The sequence below is a fragment of the Nerophis ophidion genome, linkage group LG04, assembly GCF_033978795.1.
Source record: "Nerophis ophidion isolate RoL-2023_Sa linkage group LG04, RoL_Noph_v1.0, whole genome shotgun sequence".
Classification (NCBI taxonomy): Eukaryota; Metazoa; Chordata; class Actinopteri; order Syngnathiformes; family Syngnathidae; genus Nerophis; species Nerophis ophidion.
The window spans coordinates 53,815,739-53,839,163 of NC_084614.1; the positions used below are offsets into that span (position 1 = coordinate 53,815,739).

The following is a 23,425-nucleotide window of genomic DNA, read 5'->3' on the forward strand; positions in this document are numbered from 1 at the left end:
CGCAGTGACTAAGCACAGAGATGGCCTAAAAAAATATATTTCTAAACATTGATTGCAATTGAAAACAATTTTTATTTTTTAAATACCGTATTTTCCGCAATGTAAGCATTGGAATATATAAAAATCTAAATTCGGATATAAATCGATTTTTTTAAGCAAACAGACACTACAGCCTGTGTTGTCTGATCTTCTGTGTCTGCATGTGATGGGTATTTTCTTAACTGTATTACGACATGTTTATTACATTTTATTTGTTTGGGTTTTTTTTAGCCCGCGACCCCAAAAGGGAATAAGCGGTAGAAAATGGATGGATGGATGGGTTTTTTTAAACCTTGCACGCGCCGGTGTTCCCACTCTTGTAAAGCTGCTGGAAATGTAAATTTGTCTTGAAGACAAACATCTATGTTGTGTTTTTCAAATTTTCTCAAGCACAATTCAACACAACTCCAGCAATAAAACATCAAGAGAAGAGGACGCAAAAAAGAATACTAGTGGCTTACCTTCTTTTTCTGTACTTCTTCAGCACGGGGGGTGTACGCAGGGTTTTTTTTGTTTTTTTTTTACCTGAAGCCCTGAACTATGAAATAATATGATGGTGTGTGTGTGTGCATGAACCATTATGATAATAAAAATGTTTGCATAAGAAAAACAAAACAGAGCAGAGCTCTCATCAAGTCATGTAATGTGCTTTCCCTTTAGACACAGCAACAGACACGGTACATTCAGCATGGATTTTTGCCTCTTTTCACATGTTCTCCTTGTTGTAAGACAGTAAAATAGAAGGTATGCAGGCAAAGTTTACATGTTCATAGGTTGGATTGAAACGTTCGTGTACACTGGACGCAACACTCAGATCACAGAGTAACAAAGGGGAAGTCCTTCATGTTTCCTAAACAATGCCTTTTACAGGATATCTCGCTGACAAACTATATACACTTTTACTGGTGTGCCGACCCAAACAAATCCTCAAAACACCCCCACATGTATTTTGTTTCATGGAGAATGAGAGAAGGAACATCGCTTCCCTTCCCCCCCACTCTTCCAAGAAGGGAAAGGGAAAAAACCACATTTTTACAAACAAAGGAAACAGACAATTCCCAGAGATATGATTAAAGAAGCAATGAAAACGACTTCCGTATTTTAAAAAAAACAACATATATTTGCTGAATCATCTGCCCCCCCATGTGATCAGTACTTGTACTCCCAATTGTCATTTAAAGATGCTCTCCTGGTCATTTTCCGTAATACCAGGCTTACAAGGGCACTGCAAATCTACATACCATTTAAAGCCATGCCACATTATACACCCTGTTGAGGGCGAGGGGGGGCTTTCCTCTCTTAAAGGGACATGCGCACAGTTTAGGGAACAAGGGGGCAACCGCAGGTGTGGTGAATAGGATTGTAACCCCCAACCCCCTCCTAACTCCCAGCCTGCTGTATAGTTCATTAAAAATAAAAGCAAAATGCATGAAAATACTTGTCATCTTTTCTTGTTTTTTTTAAATGCATTCATTTTCATTAAGAGCAGGGATTCTCAGCCAAACTTGTAAACTTTATAATCTCATCTCCTTTAGTGCATTTTTTTTTCATACCTCTGAGTTGTCGGCCTATTTCTATAAAGCATGTGATGTCTTTTTTTGAAATTTTTTAATACTTCACAAGTGATCCACTGTGAACAGCAGTTCCCGACCAGTCACATGCACGCCATGGGAAATGTTGGGCTTGACGCATGATTACTAACCTTTGACCCCTTTTGACGCTGCTGCTAGTGCTACTACAGTTCAGGCAGTAAAGGGGCTGGAGACTCCAGCGTGCAGTGAACGCACCACTAACACAGTCATCTTAGCACAGCCGTCCTCTTTTTCTTAGCTTTTTGCAAGCAGCTACTTTTATAGCCTGAGGCCACCTCTACTGTCACTGAGTGTTAATATGACCTGTTTTTGTAGAGATATATTTTTTTTGTTATCCATACATGATACATTGTAATGCGCACAGTGGTTGATGCGCTCGTTCTGGAAGCATAATGTTGCTGAGGACATGCAAGTTATTGAGTATACAGCAGAGAAAAAAGCTTGATCGTTTTCAGGGATGCTCAAGCGCGAGACTCCTTCTTCAAGTGTGGTTTGTTTCCCAGCACGCCGTCCATCTCGCTGACAGTTTGCGGCGTCATTTGGGTTAAAATCTGCACAGGAAGAAGAGAAAATGAGAAGCTGGTGTTAGTTTCAGGTTGTTTTGGTTCCTCTTTTTTTCGCATACAGTACTAGAAATTTAAAAATTGAAAGGTACATTTATGGGATTTTCCCTGGATGCGGAACGGTGCATTCTTCCCGTTTCCGTTCAAGCCAGTGCCGTACCGCATCCCTGCACTAAATCTGTGCATTATTCATCCATCCATCCATTTTCTACCGCTTATTCCCTTCGAGGTCGCGGGGGGTGCTGGCGCCTATCTCAGCTACAATCGGGCGGAAGGCGGGGTACATCCAAGTCCCCACCTCATCGCAGGGCCAACACAGATAGACAACATTCACACTCTAGGGCCAATTTAGTGCTGCCAATCAACCTATCCCCAGGTGCATGTCTTTGGAAGTGGGAGGAAGCTGGAGTACCCGGAGGGAACCCACGCAGTCACGGGGAGGACATGCAAACTCCACACAGAAAGATCCTGAGCCCGGGATTGAACCCAGGACTACTCAGGACCTTCGAGGCAGACACACTAACCCCTCTCACACCGTGCTGCCCATCTGTGCATCAATTTAGCTAAAATTTGTTTGTTTGGGTCAGGAAGTCACCCACAAACATGACATAAATGAGCCGGTTAACTTTCAAAATAAAATATCCCGTGCTCAAGGGGAATCGTATTTTAAGCTTTAAAACGTGCTACTAAAACAGACCTGAAGTTAACTTTTAAAGAATTTCAGACATAATTTCATGCTGATTCTGGAGGTACAAAATCAATTAATCATAATTCAAGCTTATCCTGGACAGCTATTTGAGGACCTGTGTCAAATATCAACTGACACAGGGGCCGGGGAAGCAGGGGACGGTTATGGCGGGGGTCAGCATACCGCGGCTCTATCTTAAGTGGCTCCCTGGCTTTTTCAAAAATGTATTAAAATAGAAAAAGATGAGGGGGAAAAAAATGTTTTGTTTTAATATGGTTTCTGTAGGAAGACAAACATGACACAAACATTCCTAATTCTTAGAAATCCCATTTATTAAACATGCTTAATTGATGAGAGTATTTGGCGAGCGCCGTTTTGGCCTACTAATTAAACTCACCGTAGTTTGTTTACATGTATAACTTTCTCTGACGCTGCCACAGAAAGACGTGTTTTTTGCCAATCTTTGTCTCATTTTGTCCACCAAACTTTTTATGCTGTGCGTGAATGCACAAAGGTGAGCATTGTTGATGTTATTGACTTGTTGGAGTGCTAATCAGGCATATTTGGTCACTGCATGAGTGCAAGCTAACCGATGCTAACATGCTATTAAGGCTAGCTGTATCTACATATGGCATCATTGTGCCTTGTTTGTAGGTATATTTCAGCTCATTTAACTTCCTTTACTCATGTCCTACTTAATTTATATTTGCATGTCTCATGACACATTAACTGTATGTAATATTGGCTGCAATACTGATAGTTGTTGTGTGCCACAGCAAACGTCAGCATGCGAAAAGTAGTCATTTTGATAGTATATGCTAATATAGACACATCATGTGTTGCCTTCATTGTAATATATAAGGCTTCTAACCTTTTGCAGCTCCAGACAATCTTTTTTAATTTTTGTATTTTTGGTCCAGTATGGCTCTTTTAACATTTTGGGTTGCCGACCTCTGGGTTAGGGGGAGTTGATTGAGAAGTTTGTGTTCGAGATTGACCGATATGGTTTTTTCAGGCCCGATACCGATACCAAATATTAGTATTCAAGAAGGCCGATAACTGGTATTTGGAAGCGATATTCACTTGCAGTAAAACATATTTAAATATGAACAGAATATGTCAGTAAACAGATAGGCTTTAGGTTGTCTATTTAAATATATTTTTTTAGGAAACGTTGGACCGGTTGCGACATGTTGATTGTGGCACTAACGTTGAGGGATTTTACACAAAGTTGCAGTGAAAAAAAAGGCAACTCATCAGCTTGAGGAGTGTTTAGAACTATCTACTTGACTAATTATGTATTTTTCAAAACACTAAATACTGGTATCATATGCGTATATATTGTATCAGCTGATCAAAAAGAGGAAAAGACTGATACCTATAAAATGAGGCTGACACCGATCTATGTCAAAATCCCAAATATCGGCGCTAATAACCGTCCGCTCTCGAGTGTGTGTGCAACGCTCGCCAGGGATGATGTTACTGTTGTTTTGTTGCTTGCTACAAATAGAAAAATGAAGTTCTGCATTGCAAAGCCGTTGTCTTTTCCAGGAGTCAAGTCAGTGCCGTCACAGACACCTGCCTGTGGGTATTGATGCAAAGCTCGAGACGTTCTACGGGCTTGTCGTTACGTATCTCGAATAGGGAACACTTTTTAATAAGTACACACTATCAAGCATTAATGAAGCAATAGTAAATACTGGATTCATAATTTATAAAACATATCTCTGGCATTAATACTCACTAGTATGCTGTTTGTAAACAGTTATAAATGTTCTACTTATTACTGTATTAATAAGCTCATCTATAAAAAGCCTTAATTGTTGCAATTTTATACTTGAGTGGTTTAGCATTTCTACATTATATGTATTGTCAATGGTTTGTTGGATCAGTGGTTCTCAAACTTTTTCACCGAGTACCACTTTAGAAAACACTTGGCTACCACCATAATGACCAACATTAAAATACAGTAGCGTAGTAGGCCTAAGTATGCATTAAGATAAATTCAGACATTTTATATAACAAGTTTATTTATTATTTTTGGCCACTGTACCATTACACACTGTTTGAACAGTACAACTGTATTTGAATATAGGAAAATAAAACACTGTTCTTTAATCAAGTGTTTCATTGGCGTACCACAAGGTGGAGCCCGCGTACCACTATTGGTACACATACCACAGTTTGAGAATTGCTATGTTAAGTCATTTAGAAAGTGTATGTAAATAAGACTTAATCATTTCTGTAGGTATTTACAGTATACATGCACTTACACATTCAATATTCAGACTTGTGCTCATGGTCATCTTCTCAAATGTGTTTATAAACCATACTGATGAGAATTCATGTCAGGAATGTGCTATATATACATTCTGAATTCATAATTTACAGTAGGGAAGGGATTCAAATGGCCTCACTCCTGGGTAGATCTTGCGTGAGAGGAAGAGGGGTGGGTTAATTCATTTTGCAAATGCAGACTGCTGGGGCCATATGAATCCCCTACTACTGTACGAATGCTTTATTATTGCTTAATAGTGTGCGCTTGTTATCAAGTACAGTATCTCACAAAAGTGAGTACGCCCTTCAACCGTTTTACTACAGTACATCTTTTCAAGGCAGAATGCCAGAAAATTAGCTTGGATATACAAAGTGTCATTCCAATCGTAATGTCCTTAGAAATAAATCATTCTTAACGGTTAAAGGTTTTACTTTTTTTCCTCATATAAAGGCTGAGATATCATTTTTAGTATTTTCTTTCCAGTAAGAAATACTCGTGTATGTTTTATGTATGTACGAATTAAGCCTTCATTTTGCTTTTCGACAGTCTTTTTGTTTATATTTCTTCATGAATTACTTTTTCTTCAGCAAATATCTGTATTTTAATTACAAGATGTAAATTACAACAATTACTACCATGAATTGATTTACGTGGACCCCGACTTAAACAAGTTGAAAAACGTATTCTGGTCTTACCATTTAAAGTTAAAGTTAAAGTACCAATGATTGTCACACACACACTTGTTGTGGCGAAATTATTTCCTGCATTTCACCCATCAACCTTGATCACCCCCTGGGAGGTGAGTGGTCAATTGTACGGAATATGTACTGAACTGTACAATCTACTAATAAAAGTTTCAATCAAAAAAAAAAAAAAATATTGCAACTTTCACTTTTTTCTGCAATGTTATTGCATCCAACCCCTAAAAAAACATATTTGTATTGCAATTTTTGGTAAAAACTTCTAAAATAAGGCCCGCGAGATTTTGCGGGTGACTGGTGAATTTCTGTCGGTGTTCAAAAATCAAAAATGTTGAATTTAAGATGTAAATAAAGCATATTTGGTTAGATTTGTTGACATCCTAAGCATTTTGGTGTTATTGTTACAAATAAAACAATGATTACAAATTCGTCAAATCACAATATTATTAGAAAAAATAAGACTTAAAACTTTGCATCTTTTGCCACAACAATCAGGTGTTTTAGGCTGCAACAATCACACAAAAAATCCAGCATTAAGACAAATAAAAATATAGCTTAATGTAAAGTGAAAGCTGTTTCGCCCCTCTCCCCGTCTAAAAGCTCGCACAGGTGGCTTTATCTTGCTTGTGACATAAAAAGCAACAGCAAAAAGAAGCGACAAAAGGAAGTTCCTTTATGTTTCCTAAAATATTTCCGTTGCTCACGTTTTGTCTCTCCGGTAGCGTCCGTGAAAATGTTCATGCACATGCCTCATGTCCAATCATGCAAATTAGACCAAGACGTCATCTAACCCGCTCGTATTTCGCACAAACCCACCGCCACAAATAAATTGCTGTCCTGTGGGAAAACACGGTTGTCTCTATTTGTCTGATTTCCTCCGGGAGACGTCAATTGTAAATGGAAATGCATTGGAGGTTAATGAAGTGTTTGACTTTCGACGTTCCGTTGTACTTTATGGACTTTAATTTGTCACATACAGGCGAGAACGGGGTTGCTTGTCACAGATTTTACTCTAGTCTATGTTTCTGAAAATAAAAACATCCCCCAATAAACATTCCTAGGTTGAGAACCAGTGCATTACAGTATATATACATGTAATAATATGATATGAAATTATCTAACATTAAAAAGATACAAGACGATATGAAATGATACCGTTTGTCTATCCGTCTTAGTCTAGAGAACACTATGTAAGTGGGCTCTGTTCCTAAGTCCACACGTTTCCATACCACAATTTGAGAGGCAGCACCCTCTAATGGCAATATATGAGTGTGACGTTTCCTTAACATTAATATGTATTGCATTTGCAACTAAAACTAATGCTAAAGAAGTCATGGACATCCACATTGAATCAGTCATTTCAAGGCCAGGTATTCTCAAACTGTGGTTCGTGTACCCAAGTGTTACACGGGCTCTATCTAGTGGTACGCCAAAGAATCACTTAACTGAATTGAATTCAATGTATTCGAATGCAGCTGAGATATGCTCCAGCACCCCTGCCATGGTTGGGTTTTGATTGATGATTTAAGTACAGTGTTTTATATTTCCTATATTTAAACACAATGTTACTGTTCAAAGTGTGTTTAATGTTACATTGGCCAAAAATATTAAAAATAATTATACTATATATATATATATATATATATATATATATATATATATTTATATATATATATATATTTATATATATATATATATATATATATATATATATATATATATATATATATATATATATATATATATATATATATATATATATATATATATATATATATATATATACATATCGCGGTTTCCCAACTCATATGGAAACGGGGTTTGTATATTGGACTCCACTTTGGGGGGGGCTCTACCGAGGATGTCGTTGTGGTTTGTGCAGCCCTTTGAGACACCTGTGATTTAGGGCTATATAAATAACCATTGATTGATTGATTGATATATATATATACATATACATATATATATGTGTGTGTGTGTATGTGTATATGTACAGCCAAAGTTTCTGGTTTATCCGTTATACAGTGCTCAATACCAGGGCATAGCGGAATATATGATAGGTCAGGAAAAAACACAAGAGGCTATATCATCCCTACGAGCCTGTTTCGCAGGTTTCCCTGCTCGTCAGGGGATTTTTATTAAATAAAGTCCCCTGACGAGCAGGAAAACCTTTTCTTCTTCATAATTTCTTGTGGAATAATGAATCATGTTGAGAGGGACAATTGGTAGAAAATGGATTGATGGATGTTGCATAAAAACAAAATACGCAATGACGCCAAAAAACCTTGTGAAGGATTGCGCTTAAGACTAGGTGGAACCGCACTTTTTTTTGGAATTTTCTAACTTGTAAATATATATATATATATATATATATATATATATATATATATATATATATATATATATATATATATATATATATATATACATATATAGAGAGAGGGAAAGAGAATTTATAATATACTATGCCTCTGCCTTGTTTTTAATGAACACTTAGCCATACTAGGCTACTGTATTCTAATGATGGTCATTATGGTGGTACTTGGTGAAAAAAGTTTGAGAACCACAGTTCCAGGCCATGCATGGCAAGGTAGCTGACATACAAAGCGTATCTGGAGAATAGCTCAACATATGGCATATAAATAACCATGTAGGACTTTAGGGATAAACTAAAAATAGAAAAAAAGCAAGAAGCAATTTTACCCGGAGGGCTCCAAGGTTCTCCAGTAGCTGATCTGTGTTTGAAACACCCAGAAGCACCGAACTGACTCCCTCGCTACGAAGACACCAGGCTGGGAAAAACAAGAACAAAGTGTTCAGCATGCTTTAAAATTTGGCTTCAAGGGTAGCAGTCGGATGGTTCCTTCAAATTCAATGAGAGGTCACACACAAACAAGTTAAATAATAATCATAATCATAAATGTTACATTTCATGAAGAGAATATTTGACTCCGTACCAATGGCCAACTGTGCGGCGGTGCAGCCCAGTCTGTCTGCCAGTAGGTGGAGCTCTTTGATTTTAGCCAGCTGCCTGCGCCCCTCCTCACTGTTAACTCGCTCTCTCAGCCACTGGTATCCCTTCAGAAAAATCGAGGTGGAAAAAGTAAGATAAAGTGTTTTTTTTCCCCCTGCTCTCGCTCTCAAAAAAAAAGAACGCTCGACTGATCGGGTGGAGAATTACATGGAGAAGAATCCCAGGGGAGGATGCAGAGTCCAATCAAACTGACCTTCATTGCTGCTCTGGAGCACTCTGGTACTCCGTCGCTGTACTTCCCTGTGATTAATCCACATGCCAAGGGAGACCACGTCATTGCTCCAACCCCTGAAGCAAGCAAATGAAGCTCAAAGTCATTCTATGTTTCAACAAAATCACAGATTTCAAATCCAAGACGAATTGATACCGATCTTGTGGTAGAGCTCAGGAAGCTGCACTTCCACTTTATCCCTCTGAAAGTAGTGATACTCTGCCTGCTCACACACAGGTGGTATTAGATTGAACTGTCGGGCCACCGAGTAGGCCTCCTGATGCAGCAGAAACAAACATGGCGAAAACCATCAGTGTGCTCATGAACCAACTGGAGAATAGGACTTGAATAATAATGACCATGATTTCCATGGCGCTCCAACGTGAGGTGCCCCAGTACATGGCCATGCCCTGGTTGATCACAAACGTCATGGCACGCACGATCTCTGCAAAAACCATACCTGAAATGATTCTTTTCTGGCATACACGATATCATGTCGATCATGCTGACACTCACCTTCCATTGGACTGTTGACATCATTTCTATTGGCAAAAACAATATCCACGTAATCAAGCTGTAGTCTCGATAAGGATCCTCTTAAACCTGCCAGTGATAAGAACCATACTATATTAATACATTGTAAATTACACCGCCATATGATACCATCCAGAATCATTCATTTTGAAAAGGTTCAATTCGATACAAAACTATACTATACTTTAATGCATGGTTCAATCACATGGTACAAAATGATACATTATGAAGTGATATAATTCAATACTATACATTATGAAACTATAAAATGTGATCCCATTATCATACTATAAATTATGAAACTATAAAACTTGATTCCATCATGATACAAAATGATACCATACATTAGATCAGTGGTTCTCAACCTTTTTTCAGTGATGTACCCCCTGTGAACATTTTTTTGATTCACGTACCCCCTAATCAGAGCAAAGCATTTTTGTTTGAAAAAAAGAGATAAAGAAGTAAAATACAGCACTATGTCATCAGTTTCTGATTTATTAAATTGTATAACAGTGCAAAATATTGCTCATTTGTAGTGGTCTTTCTTGAACTATTTGGAAAAAAATATATACAAATAACTAAAAACTTGTTGAAAAATAAACAAGTGATTCAATTATAAATAAAGATTTCTACACATAGAAGTAATCATCAACTTAAAGTGCCCTCTTTGGGGATTGTAATAGAGATCCATCTGGATTCATCAACTTAATTCTAAACATTTCTTCACAAAAAAAGAAATTTTTAACATCAAAATTTATGGAACATGTCCACAAAAAATCTAGCTGTCAACACTGAATATTGCATTGTTGCATTTCTTTTCACAGTTTATAATCTCACATTCATATTTTGTTAAAGTATTGTTCAATAAATATATTTATGAAGGATTTTTTAATTGTTGCTATTTTTAGAATATTTTAAAAAAAATCTCACGTACCCTTTGGCATACCTTCAAGTACCCCCAGGGGTACGCGTACCCCCATTTGAGAACCACTGCATTAGATGATCGATTGTGCAAATCGATACAGTACAAAATGGTACGCTATCCCAGTGATAGGATTAGAAACAGAAAGATACCACACATTATGAAGTTATAATCAATATTGAATCATATTATACAAAATGATCCATCCATCCATCTATTTTTTACCGCTTATTCCCTTAGGGGCCGCGGGGGGTGCTGTTGCCTATCTCAGCTACAATCGGGCGGAAGGCGGTGTACACCCTGGACAAGTCTCAACTTTATCCCAGCATACAATTTGATACCAAATTATACATTATAAAGTGATTTGATTAAATAAAAAAAATACTATACATTTTTAAACTATAATACATGATTCAATCATATTATACAAAATAATACCATATGATTAATTATATGATACATTACGATACATTATTATAGATTAGATTAGATTAGATAGTACTTTATTTAATCCTTCAGGAGAATTCGTTCAGGAAAATGAAAATTTTCAGCACAATCCCATTCAAGAACACATACAAACGTTACAGGGAGACAGAACAGGATCGCTGACCGGGCTGCCGGCTTCCAGCGCCCCTATACAAAAAAGGTGAGATACAGGTAAACAAGTGGGACTAGCGCTATACTCTCGGCAGTGTCCTTGAGGGTGCATGGGAGTTTGCCCAACCAGTCTACATGTGCTTTGTGGACTTGGAGAAGGCATTCGACCATGTCCCCCGGAAAGTCCTTAGGGGAGTGCTCAGAGAGTATGGGGTATCGGAGTGTCTGATTGTGGTGGTCTGTTCCCTGTATGATCAGTGTCAGAAATTGGTCCACATTGCCGGCAGTAAGTCGAACACATTTCCAGTGAGGGTTGGACGCCGCAAAGGCTGTCCTTTGTCACCGATTCTGTTCATAACTTTTATGGACAGAATTTCTCGGCGAAACAAGGCGTTGAGGGGTTCCGGTTTGGTTGCCGTGGGATTAGTTCTCTGCTTTTTGCAGATGATGTGGTCCTGATGGTTTCATCTGGCCGGGATCTTTAGCTCTCACTGGATTGGTTCGCAGCCGAGTGTGTGGCGCCCGGAATGAGAATCAGCACCTCCAAGTCCGAGTCAATGGTTCTTGCCCGGAAAAGGTGGAATGCCATCTCCAGGTTGGGGAGGAGACCCTTCCCCAAGTGGAGGAGTTCAAGTACTTTGGAGTCTTGTTCACGAGTGAGGGAAGAGTGGATTGTGAGATCGGCAGGCGTATCGGTGCAGCGTCTTCAGTAATGCGGATGTTGTATTTATCCATTGTGGTGAAGAAGGAGTTGAGCCAGAAGGCAAAGCTCTCAATTTACCGGTCGATCTACGTTCCCATCCTCACCTATGGTCATGAGCTTTGGGTCATGACCGAAAGGACAAGATCACAGGAACAAGCGGCCGAAATGAGTTTCCTCCGCCAGGTGGCGGGTCTCTCCCTTAGAGATAAGGTGAGAAGCTCTGCCATTCAGGAGGAGCTCAAAGTAACATCGAGAGGAGCCAGATGATGTGGTTCGGGCATCTGGTCAGGATGCCACCCGAACGCCTCCCTAGCGAGGTGTTTATGGCACGTCCAACCGGTAGGAGGCCACGGGGAAGACCCAGGACACGTTAGGAAGATAATGTCTCCCGGCTGGCCTGGGAACGCCTTGGGATTCCCCGGGAAGAGCTGGAAGAAGTGGCTGGGTAGAGGAAAGTCTGGGCTTCCCTGCTTAGGCTGCTGCTCCCACGACCCGACCTCGGATAAGCTGAAGAAGATGGCTATATATATATGTATATATATATATATATATATATATATATATATATATATATATATATATATATAAATGTATATATATATACATATACATATATATATATATATATATATATATATATATATATATATATATAAATGTATATATATATACATATATATATATATATGTATATATATATATATATATATATATATATATATATATATATATATATATATATATATATATATATATATATATATATATATATATACACACATATATATTATACATACATTTTCTACCGCTTATTCCCTTCGGGGTCGTGGCGTGTGCTGGAGCCTATCCCAGCTACAATCGGGTGGAAGGCGGCGTACACCCTGGACAAGTCGCCACCTCATCGCAAGGCCAACACAGATAGACAGACAACATTCACACTCACATTCACACACTAGGGCCAATTTAGTGTTGCCAATCAACCTATCCCCAGGTGCATGTCTTTGGAATACATAGGAAACGAAATGATACCATACTATGCAAAATGATACTGTGAGTTATTGTGAAATGTTTTTTGTCATTTAAGACTCTACGATTCAGTAATATGAACTCATACATTAGGATAATTAAATGAGGAGCACAGAAAATGATACCATACATCAGATATGAAATGAAAGAGATACAGCAGGTTATAAAATTACCATATTTCCTTGAATTGCCGCACGCCGGGGCGCTAATTAATTTAAAACCTCTTCTCACTCCTGCGCTTACCAAAGGCATGCGGTAAAAGTAAGCATGCGCTAATTATTTTAAAACCTCTTCTCACTCCGGCACTTACCAAAGGCATGCAGTAAAAATTTGAGTGTGATGTAAGCTTGGACCTTAAATCCTACTAAATAGCTCTTAGTTTTATTCCCTTTATGCGATTTCAAATTACCGGTATTGAAATCAGCCTCCTCCATTTTGAAAATGATGACAGGGGAAGTGTCACTCGTGACCTCACGGGTTTGACCAGGCAGTAATACTAAGCATGCGCTAATTATTTTGTGAAGCGAGTTTGACCCGGCAGTAATTCAAGGCAGGCGCATACTATATGCCCTGCGGCAATTCAATGAAATACGGTATACAAACGATACTACACGGTGCCAAATGATACAATACTATGCAAAAATATACTATACACAAAGAAATCATACTTTGCAATTTAATATGATATTAAAAGGTACCTTACACTGTTATATAATACAATATAAAACAATACCACATGATGTGATAGAATGTTATAGCATACGATACTGTGCAGCCCTTTGAGACACTAGTGATTTAGCGCTATATAGATAATCATTGATTGATTGATACTTTGTGATGTCACTTCTTGTGAGGGCAGAGGGATTAAAAAAAACCTCAGCCCTAATTCAGAAGTTTTGGATCATTCAGACACTTTTCTTGAGCATACAACTTGCACCGATAGCTTTTTTGAGTAAGAGATGGCTCTTTTGTCCGTGAATATATTTTTAATCTATGTTTAAAGAGCACATGATACAACAATTGATACAGCACAATGATCGCATTACATCACAAACGCTGTGCAAAATTGACAATTTGGAGCAATCTAAGCGCATGAAAAACGTGATTATAACTGGGCTCTATATTACACAAAGGCCTCGAACTGGGGCAGCTGATAACAAGATACTTCCATACAGCAACACGTGGACAACTTTCTGCAATACTAAACTGTGGATGTCAATGTCAACAATATGGATACATGCACGTTGGCAGAAATCACAACGTCACACTTGTCGTCTTCATAAATTCACCAACAAAAAAACAAAAAAAAACAAGATGGTTTTGCTAAAGCAGAGAGGTTTGTTGAAGGGAATAAACATCTACAATTCAATCAGTGAGTATCTGACAAAAATCGTTTGAAGTATGTTACTTAAGGAAGCACGGGGTGCAAAATGTACATACTAAAGAAACCCTTGTACACAGTAAGGAACTGGACAAATACTGAACATGACATCATCTGCACTACAAGGACTTAATCCTTATGATACCGTACAATATCTGTACATAATTATATGATACAATTTGATAAAGTATGATACGAAGAGACACTTTCTAATACAATAAAAAAATACAGTATGTAACCGTTTAGCATATTATAGAGTAGGACATTGTATGATACAATACAATTAGAAAATATAATATACACTGTGAAATTATATCACAGAGTTTAGGGTGTATTTATTTAAAATAGGTAAAATATATACTAATGAACATATACATGTAAATATGAAAGATTATAGCCAACGACTAATTTCAATCATCAGCCCCTTCAGCAGGTTGATGTTTACATAGAACATACTGTACATAAGACAAGTAGAACAATTAGCCTTAAAAAGGTCAAAGTAATAAGAGGTAACTCAACAGTTCGCTATTATTTAAAAAATATACATGTTTAGGCATGATTGTGACCGCTTTATTTTTCATAAAGTAGCCAAGCGTTGAGATGTTTACATATTGTATTTGCAATTGAATTCCAAGTGTGAGATGCACGGACAGAGAAAGTTGCTTGACCAAGGACCCTCTTTCTACCAGGAACTACACAGTCACCTCTAGTACCAGCTAGTGTTGTACCGACAGCAATATTTTGGCACTAGTACCGGTACCAAAATTATTTTGATTCTTTTCGGTACTTTTCGTTACTTTTCTAAATAAAGGGAACCACAAAATATTGCATTATTGGCTTTATTTTAACAAAAAAAATCTTACGGTTCATTAAACATATGTTTATTATTGCAACTTTGTCCTTAAATAAAATAGTGAACATACTAGACAACTTGTCTTTTAATAGTAAGTAAGCAAACACATTTAGCTGCTGACATATGCAGTAACACATTGTGTCATTTTCCATTCTATTATTTTGTCAAAAATATTAATGACAAGTGGTAGAAAATGAATTATTAATCTACTTGTTCATTTACTGTTAAGACAGTATCTGCTTACTTTCTCTTTTAAAGTGGTGGACCGGTACTTTTTAGAGGCGGTATAGTACCGAATAGGATTCATTAGTATCGTGGTACTTGCTACCGATATATGGTACAACCCTAGTACCAGCTCATTGATTAACGTGGACCCAGACTTAAACAAGTTGAAAAACTTATTCGGGTGTCACCATTTAGTGGTCAATTGTACGGAATATGTACTGAACTGTGCAATCTACTAATAAAAGTTTCAATCAATCAACCAAAACTCTCGTTGACATGTTTGTGTTTTTTTTTTTCTCACAAATTCTTGTCAGGGAAGAGGTGCTTTGTCATGGAAGATTTAGTAGATGAAGGTGGCGTTCACGTATTTAACACTGTTGTCCCAGTTTAAGCGCTAATGTTTTTTTAATACCCGAAAATAATGATAAGTTTTTGGATTTTTATCTATTACTTTCAGAGCTTGACTAAACTGTTTCAATCGGCTTTACAATACCCCATTGATGGCACAATAGTATCTTCTTTCATATTGTACTGAATAGTATTGTATAATTTTAAATAGTACCGGTATTGTAAATGAAATTATAAAATACATATGATGTGATACGATACAAGACGTTGCAGTATGATTTGAGAGAATATGATACCACATGATAAAAAATACAGTAAAACCATGCCAAAACAATATGGAATTGTATAAGACAACATATAAGATAAGATAAGTAGGTACACCTGCGTCACTGCATAAGATCCACTACAAAAGAAGAACTGTGTCAATAATTTAGCTCTTACAAATATACAGTACAGTTTAGTATTATAAATTTTCATATGGGTCACATAATTTAGTGCGGGGATCAGCAACCCGCGGCTCCAGAGCCGCATGCGGCTCTTTAGCGCCACCCTAGTGGCTCCCTGGAATTGATTGATTGATTGAAACTTTTATTAGTAGATTGCACAGTTCAGTACATATTCCGTACAATTGACCACTAAATGGTAACACCCAAATAAGTTTTTCAACTTGTTTAAGTCGATGTCCACGTTAATCAATTCATGGTAACTCTTTCTTTCATGGAACTCTTTCAGATATGTAGGAAAATGGAAAAAGATGAAGAAAAAAACATTTTTTTTGTTGTAATATATTTTTTCGTAGGAGAACAAATATGACACAAATCTTCCTAATTGTTAGAAATCCCACAGTTTTTTATACAAGCTTCACTGATGAGAGTATTTGGCAAGCACCATTTTGTCCTACTAATTTCAGCTATCCTTGAACTCATCGTAGTTTGTTTACATGTACAACTTTCTCCGATGCTGCCACAGACTGACGTGTTTTATGCCACGCCTTCTTTCTCTCATTTTGTCCACCAAATGTATTATGCTGGAGTGCTTATCAGGCATATTTGGTCAATCCATGATTTACTTCCGGGGTCATGATTAATACAGACGTTTTGTTAACGCTATATTCTAAAAATATAACGCTATATTATAAAAATATAACGCTATATTATAAAAATACAGACGTTTTGTTAACGCTATATTAAAATTTTTTTTTTAAAACAATTTACAAACACAAGCTATGGGATGACATAAGAGGAAACGTGATAGGTGATTGGCAACACTAAATTGGCCCTAGTGTGTGAATGTGAGCGTGAATGTTGTCTGTCTATCTGTGTTGGCCCTGCGATAAGGTGGCGACTTGTCCAGGGTGTACCCCGCCTCCCGCCCGATTGTAGCTGAGATAGGCGCCAGCACCCCCCGCGACCCCGAAAGGGAATAAGCGGTAGAAAATGGATGGATGGATGGAAACGTGACCACGGAAGTAAATACGTCATCCCATAGCTTGTGTTTGTAAATTGTTTTTTAATTTTTTTAATAATATAGTGTTAACAAAACGTCTGTATTTTTATAATATAGCGTTATATTTTTATAATATAGCGTTATATTTTTATAATATAGCGTTAACAAAACGTCTGTATTAATCATGACCCCGGAAGTAAATGGGGGGGAAGGTTTTTGTAGGGGGGAAGAAATTTGGCGTGACAAAGCCAATTGATGCTAACATGCTATTTAGGCTAGCTGTATGTACATATTGCATCATTATGCCTCGTTTGTAGGTATATTTGAGCTCATTTAATTTCCTTTACTTATGTCCTCTGTGTATTTAAATTATATTTGCACGTCTCACAACACATTATCTGTATGTAATATCGCATTTCTCGTCGTTGTTTGTGTACCATGTTGTTCCAGATCACAGCAAACTTTACCCAACTTGCAAAGATTGTAAAGAATCAATTAGAGGAAGGCAGCTTGCCGTTTCCTTTAACTTGGACACAACACTTTGGCCATTCTGAGCCAGTAATTTTCAGAATTTATCTAACCCTCTGACAAGCCTCCATTTTATTAATGATTATGTTGCAAAAATGTGGAGAATAAAAATTAAAATACAAAATTTCTGTAAATAAAGATTTGTGTCAGCCTATGATAGTAGGCTAATATAGACACATATATCATGTGTTGCCTTCATTATAAGAGTTCCAGACAGAGTTTGTATAAATTTTTTTGGTCCAATATGGCTCTTTCAACATTTTGGGTTGCCGAACCCTGTCTTAGTGTATCAAACAGTATTATATAGTTCTTAAAATAATGTATGGAATCATTTTGTACTATATAGTATCATTTCATATGGATGAATAGTTAAGTATAGTTTCATCCTGTATCGTATGTTTCTTGTGTTGAATCATATCATGTGGCATGTTATTCAATATCACGCAGTATTGTATGGTATCACGTATTACATCATTTTCTATAATATGACAAAATAATACTGTCATATGGTATTATGTCACACTGTATGGTCACAACATATATAGGGATGTGAATAACTCACCATTTAATTGGTTGATTAATTTGATTAGGATTCTTGGATTAATGATTCATTTAAGAATCGATTCTCAATTCAAATATTTGAATTTTAACAATGTGTTTATTATTTATTTATGTATTTATTCTTTATTATTATGTAGTATTTATTATACTGTGTAATTTGCTACACAGCAACATACTGAGTTGTAATATTGTGTGTCACAAAAACATTACACATAAATAATTATGAATGTCACATGAGGCTTGAGGAAAAAGACTTAGTTTTTGACATTGGAATTTAGTTTAGTAATTCATGTGAAAGAAAGATTACAAATAGAATTTGGACAATGCTGCTGTGGCGCGGAAACAAATGTGTTTTTAGAAGGAATACGCTGACTTCCAATGCATCTGTTATGTATTCTTGTCAAATGTCAAACTTCATCATGCCTTCCAAAGTGGTGTGTGTGAGTGTGTGTGTTTGCGTGTGTGTGTGTGTGTGTGTGTGTGTGTGCGCGTGTGTCATCATCATCGCCCTCATTTCAGTGACAGGCCTAAAGCCCAAGTATGCGCGGCGTGCAAACGTTAAAAGCTGCACAAAGTTGACCTATTACGTAATAGGCTGAATTCAAAAGGCTGATGACAATGACGCTCAGACAGTCCATTCAAATCCTGATTTAATTGGACAGCTCAAGGATACACTAAACTAACAAAGTAGCCTTCTTTAGGATTACACTGTGGAGGAAGAGACGATAAAACATGTTGGGGAGGAGGGCAATAATCAGCGGATGGATTTTCCATGAGAGCTTTTGTTCCCCTCAGCCGACCGGGCTAATTCACAACAGATCATTTTTGTTATAAAGCAATGTGATGATGCTTTCCCATACCTTCAATAATGTGTTTTCTAGACAGTCCTCTCTCTGTCTCTGCTCTGTGAACGAGCCATAAAACAACACCATTAATAATACATTTTCATTAAAAATAAAACGCACATATTAGTCCGCACTTACTGGCCTCCCCAGTAGATCTTTGTTGTGATGACGAAACTCGAGCGTCTAGCCAGGGTTGAAAAAATAATTAGATTTTTTGTTTCAATAAAACAATAACATTTGCCAAACACAACATTAGTTACAATAATTTACTGACAATACATAAAATAAACAAAATGCGACATTTAGAACTAATTTAAGTACTTTACAGTCTGAAACAATGGATCATTACATAATATATATATTTTTGTATGATTACAGATCATAAAATATTACATACAATATGATATATTGTTTTTCATATTTTACTAAATATATTCTTTTTAATAATTATTTTTGGAAATAATAATTAAAAAAATTAAATTCCACTGATTTGTTAGGTTATGTTTTCCAATATAACTTTGCACTAAAAAGTTATTTTTAATGGACATTTATTGTACCATGTAAAGGGTTAAATTCATATTATTTGACATCAGAGTTACATATTAGAGAGTGTAAGATTAGTAAATGAATACACATAAAAAATAGATAACAACTTGGGCATGAAAGAACAAGTGTATTACTTTATAACTATTTAAAGAGCCACCATTTTTTAAGAACAAAACATATTTGTATACTAACTATTTTAAAACACTACTATCAATTAAATAACATATTGTGATGTAACTTACCCTTACAGTATTACTAAATGTAAAATGATTTCAAGAAATATATCTATAGTCTATATCTTATAAAAGGTAAATATGTCAAAGTCAGAACTCATACCTTGATTGTTTTAATGTGTTATATAAATAAAGAGTTGATATAAAGACATATACATTTGCTCAAAAATAAAATAGGACAGTAGTACCAACAACAATGAAACCAGTCCATCCAAAATAGGAAGCTCACTTGAGACAAATAATAAAATGTTTACATTTTATACAAAAAAAATAAAGAAATAAACAGAAATATTTAAAATTAGAACAATAATAATGTAGCATTTTAGGACATCTTCACATGCAAGAGTATAACAAACGAATAAGTGAAGTCACCTCCATCCTTTCTTCTTTATGATGTTTCCCAGAGTGATCTCTGCTCTGTACAGGTACACACAATATTTATGTTTATACATGTCTATAAATACATGTACGTCAAAACCCAAAGACACTAAGACAATAAGTCCGACCTTCCAGATGCATAAACCTCTGCCGTGTCAAACAGGTTGACCCCGTTCTCGTAGGCCACAGTCATCAGGTTCTCCGCCATCTGTGGAAGGAATGGAATTAGGACAAAAAAAACTGAAATATGTAAGTTTGATGAAAGTCTCACCTCGTCAGATATCTGCGATCCAAACGTCACCCAGGTGCCTAAACAAAAGGTTCAAGCGGTTATGAATAATTCTTCCATTTGAATCCAGTAGACAGACGAGGAATCAAATGAACCCACCTAACCCGAGGCAGGAAACACGTAGACCTGACTTCCCGAGGTTCCTGTGTGGTGACAGAGAGGAATCATATATCAATGTCAATAATAATATCTGAAACAAAAGATGGATGATGAGAAAACATATTGTTTGCAATTAGTCTTAATTGCTGCCTCTTAAAGTTGCACTGCCAATAAATGTGGTGATATTTTGATTCAAAAATCAATAGTAATAAATAATCATGAGGAAAAAAATGAAACTTATCACCATGTTTGCCTTTGTTGCCATTTACTGTATCAACGCAATCCATGTCAGCATTTCTACCCAATGAAAAAAAGGCTTGTAATAGTGATAAAATATTTACACCCCGAATACTGATCTAATAACTCACTTTTCTGGTTTGTCATCTCTACCTGAAGTTACATGAGTACCACTTCAAACAACTTTTTATTGTAATATTTTGTCGTAATGTGTCTTTATTATTGTTGTTAAAGGACTGCATTGCATCATTTCATGAGGTGTTTATAATATTTTGGATAGCTTATTTCGACATTTATTTCAATATCAATCAATATTTTTTTATTTCCTGAAATACATGAGAGGGTAAAAATGCTGTCAATAGATATTAAATATGTGGTATTTTACAATGACATTCAATACTATGCTTAATCAATTCCTACAATATGGCACCACATATACAGAATAATTAGATACAAACCGATGTGACAATAGGATACAATAGGTTAAGATATGAAACTATATCATATAATACTATGTATGTACATGATACAACACAAAATACACGATATTATGATAACAGGTATGATAAGATAACATACAAAACAAAAGAATACAATACATCATATTATTCAACATGATACGATGCAGAATGATATACAAACCCCGTTTCCATAGGAGTTGGGAAATTGTGTTAAAGTTAAAGTTAAAGTACCAATGATTGTCACGCAAACACTAGGTGTGGTGAAATTTGTCCTCTGCATTTGACAAATCCCCTTGATCACCCCATGGGAAGTGAAGGGAGCAGTGGGCAGCAGCGGTGTTAGATGTAAATATAAAAGGAATACTATGATTTGCAAATCATTTTCAACTCATATTCAGCTGAATATGCTACAAAGACAACATATTTGATGTTCAAACTGATAAACTTTTTTTTTTTGCAAATAAACATTAACTTTAGAATTTGATGCCAGCAACACGTGACAAAGAAGTTGGGAAAGGTGGAAATAAATACTGACAAAGTTGAGAAATACTCATCAAACCCTTATTTGGAACATCCCACAGGTGTTCAGGCTAATTGGGAACAGTTGGGTGCCATGATTGGGTATAAAAGCAGCTTCCATGAAATGTTAAGTAATTCACAAACAAGGATGGGGCGAGGGTCACCACTTTGCAGAGGTGGGTAGTAACGCGCTACATTTACTCCGTTACATTTACTTGAGTAACTTTTGGGATAAATTGTACTTCTACGAGTAGTTTTTATGCAACATACTTTTACTTTTACTTGAGTATATTTAGAGAGAAGAAACGCTACTTTTACTCCGTTCCATTTATCTACATTCAGCTCGCTACTCGCTACTTTTTTTTAATGGATCTGTTAATGTTTGTTTTGGTTTATGAGAGTTTCAAAGTAGGATATGCGCATGCCTGCGTTTCACCAATCACATGCAGTCACTGGTGACGTTGGACCAATCAAACAGAGCCAGGCAGTCACATGACCCGACTTAAACAAGTTGAAAAACGTATTGGGGTGTTACCATTTAGTGGTCAATTGTACGGAATATGTACTGTACTGGGCAATCTAATAATAAAAGTTTCAATCAATCAATCAAAAGTATAAAGGAAAAAAGACACTTTTTATTTCAACCGTACTTCCCGTCAAAAGCCTAAAGACTGTTCGCACAGTTCCTGTCTTCACAATAAAAGTGCCGCTCCATCGCGCCTGCGCTAACAAAATAAGAGTCTCCGAAAGCCAGAGCAAACAAGCTAGCAAACTACGGAGTTTGCCGCCAATGTATTTCTTGTAAAGTGTATAAAAACGAATATGGAAGCTGGACAAATAAGATGCCAAAAACCAACGACTTTCATGTGGTATTAGACAGAAAAGAGGAACTTTTTTTCTCCTCCATTTGAAAACGTGGACGTCTGATTCCAATCAATGCAAGTCATCAGAATCAGGTAATACACCAACTTATATTCTTGTCTTCATGAAAGATAGAATCTATATGTTAAACATGCATGTATATTCATTGAAACACCTTCAACATGTGAACAAAAACGGCAAAATAAATAAATATAATTTATATACTGTATACATAAATGTATGTATATATATATATATATATATATATATATATATATGATATGTGTGTGTATAAATGATTTGTGTGTGTATGTATGATATGTGTGTGTATAAATGATATGTGTGTGTATGTATATGTATATAGGAGGTAGATCACCTCGACTTGGTCATATACTAAGTAATTGATAAACGTTGAAAAACTTATTGGGGTGTTACCATTTAGTGGTCAATTGTACGGAATATGTACTGTACTGTGCAATCTACTAATACAAGTTTTAATCAATCAATCAAATCAATGAATGCCTACTGATGCTATGGTGCTGTTAAGTTATTGTGGCTCAATGTGCCATTTTTTTATTTTATTTTAATGTACTATTATTTAACATATATTATTGTTTTAGTTGCTTAAGAGATATTCCTGGCTCTGAATTTGCTCATTGCTATTTTTATGTTTTTGTGCATTATTTGTTGCCGTAATCAGGTTACTCATCAGTTACTCAGTACTTGA

The 23,425-nt window shown here is 36.3% G+C and overlaps 1 protein-coding gene across 3 annotated transcripts in view; it reads right to left on the reverse strand.

The window, feature by feature from the left end:
- Nucleotides 1-316: 316 nt before the first annotated feature.
- The window catches only part of LOC133551554 (voltage-gated potassium channel subunit beta-3), a 70,074-nt gene continuing 46,965 nt past the window's right edge, over nucleotides 317-23,425 (reverse strand). For all 3 annotated transcript variants that reach the window (XM_061898374.1, XM_061898371.1, XM_061898372.1), the window contains 13 exons: nucleotides 20,621-20,664; nucleotides 20,504-20,541; nucleotides 20,361-20,440; nucleotides 20,227-20,271; nucleotides 19,214-19,258; nucleotides 19,091-19,134; nucleotides 9,623-9,709; nucleotides 9,466-9,551; nucleotides 9,263-9,383; nucleotides 9,089-9,183; nucleotides 8,819-8,939; nucleotides 8,565-8,653; nucleotides 317-2,182 (listed from right to left, as the gene is read on the reverse strand). In XM_061898374.1, coding sequence (XP_061754358.1) covers nucleotides 2,093-2,182; nucleotides 8,565-8,653; nucleotides 8,819-8,939; nucleotides 9,089-9,183; nucleotides 9,263-9,383; nucleotides 9,466-9,551; nucleotides 9,623-9,709; nucleotides 19,091-19,134; nucleotides 19,214-19,258; nucleotides 20,227-20,271; nucleotides 20,361-20,440; nucleotides 20,504-20,541; nucleotides 20,621-20,664 — 985 coding nt within the window. In that variant the 3' untranslated portion in view covers nucleotides 317-2,092. The remainder of the gene's footprint in view (nucleotides 2,183-8,564; nucleotides 8,654-8,818; nucleotides 8,940-9,088; nucleotides 9,184-9,262; nucleotides 9,384-9,465; nucleotides 9,552-9,622; nucleotides 9,710-19,090; nucleotides 19,135-19,213; nucleotides 19,259-20,226; nucleotides 20,272-20,360; nucleotides 20,441-20,503; nucleotides 20,542-20,620; nucleotides 20,665-23,425) is intronic.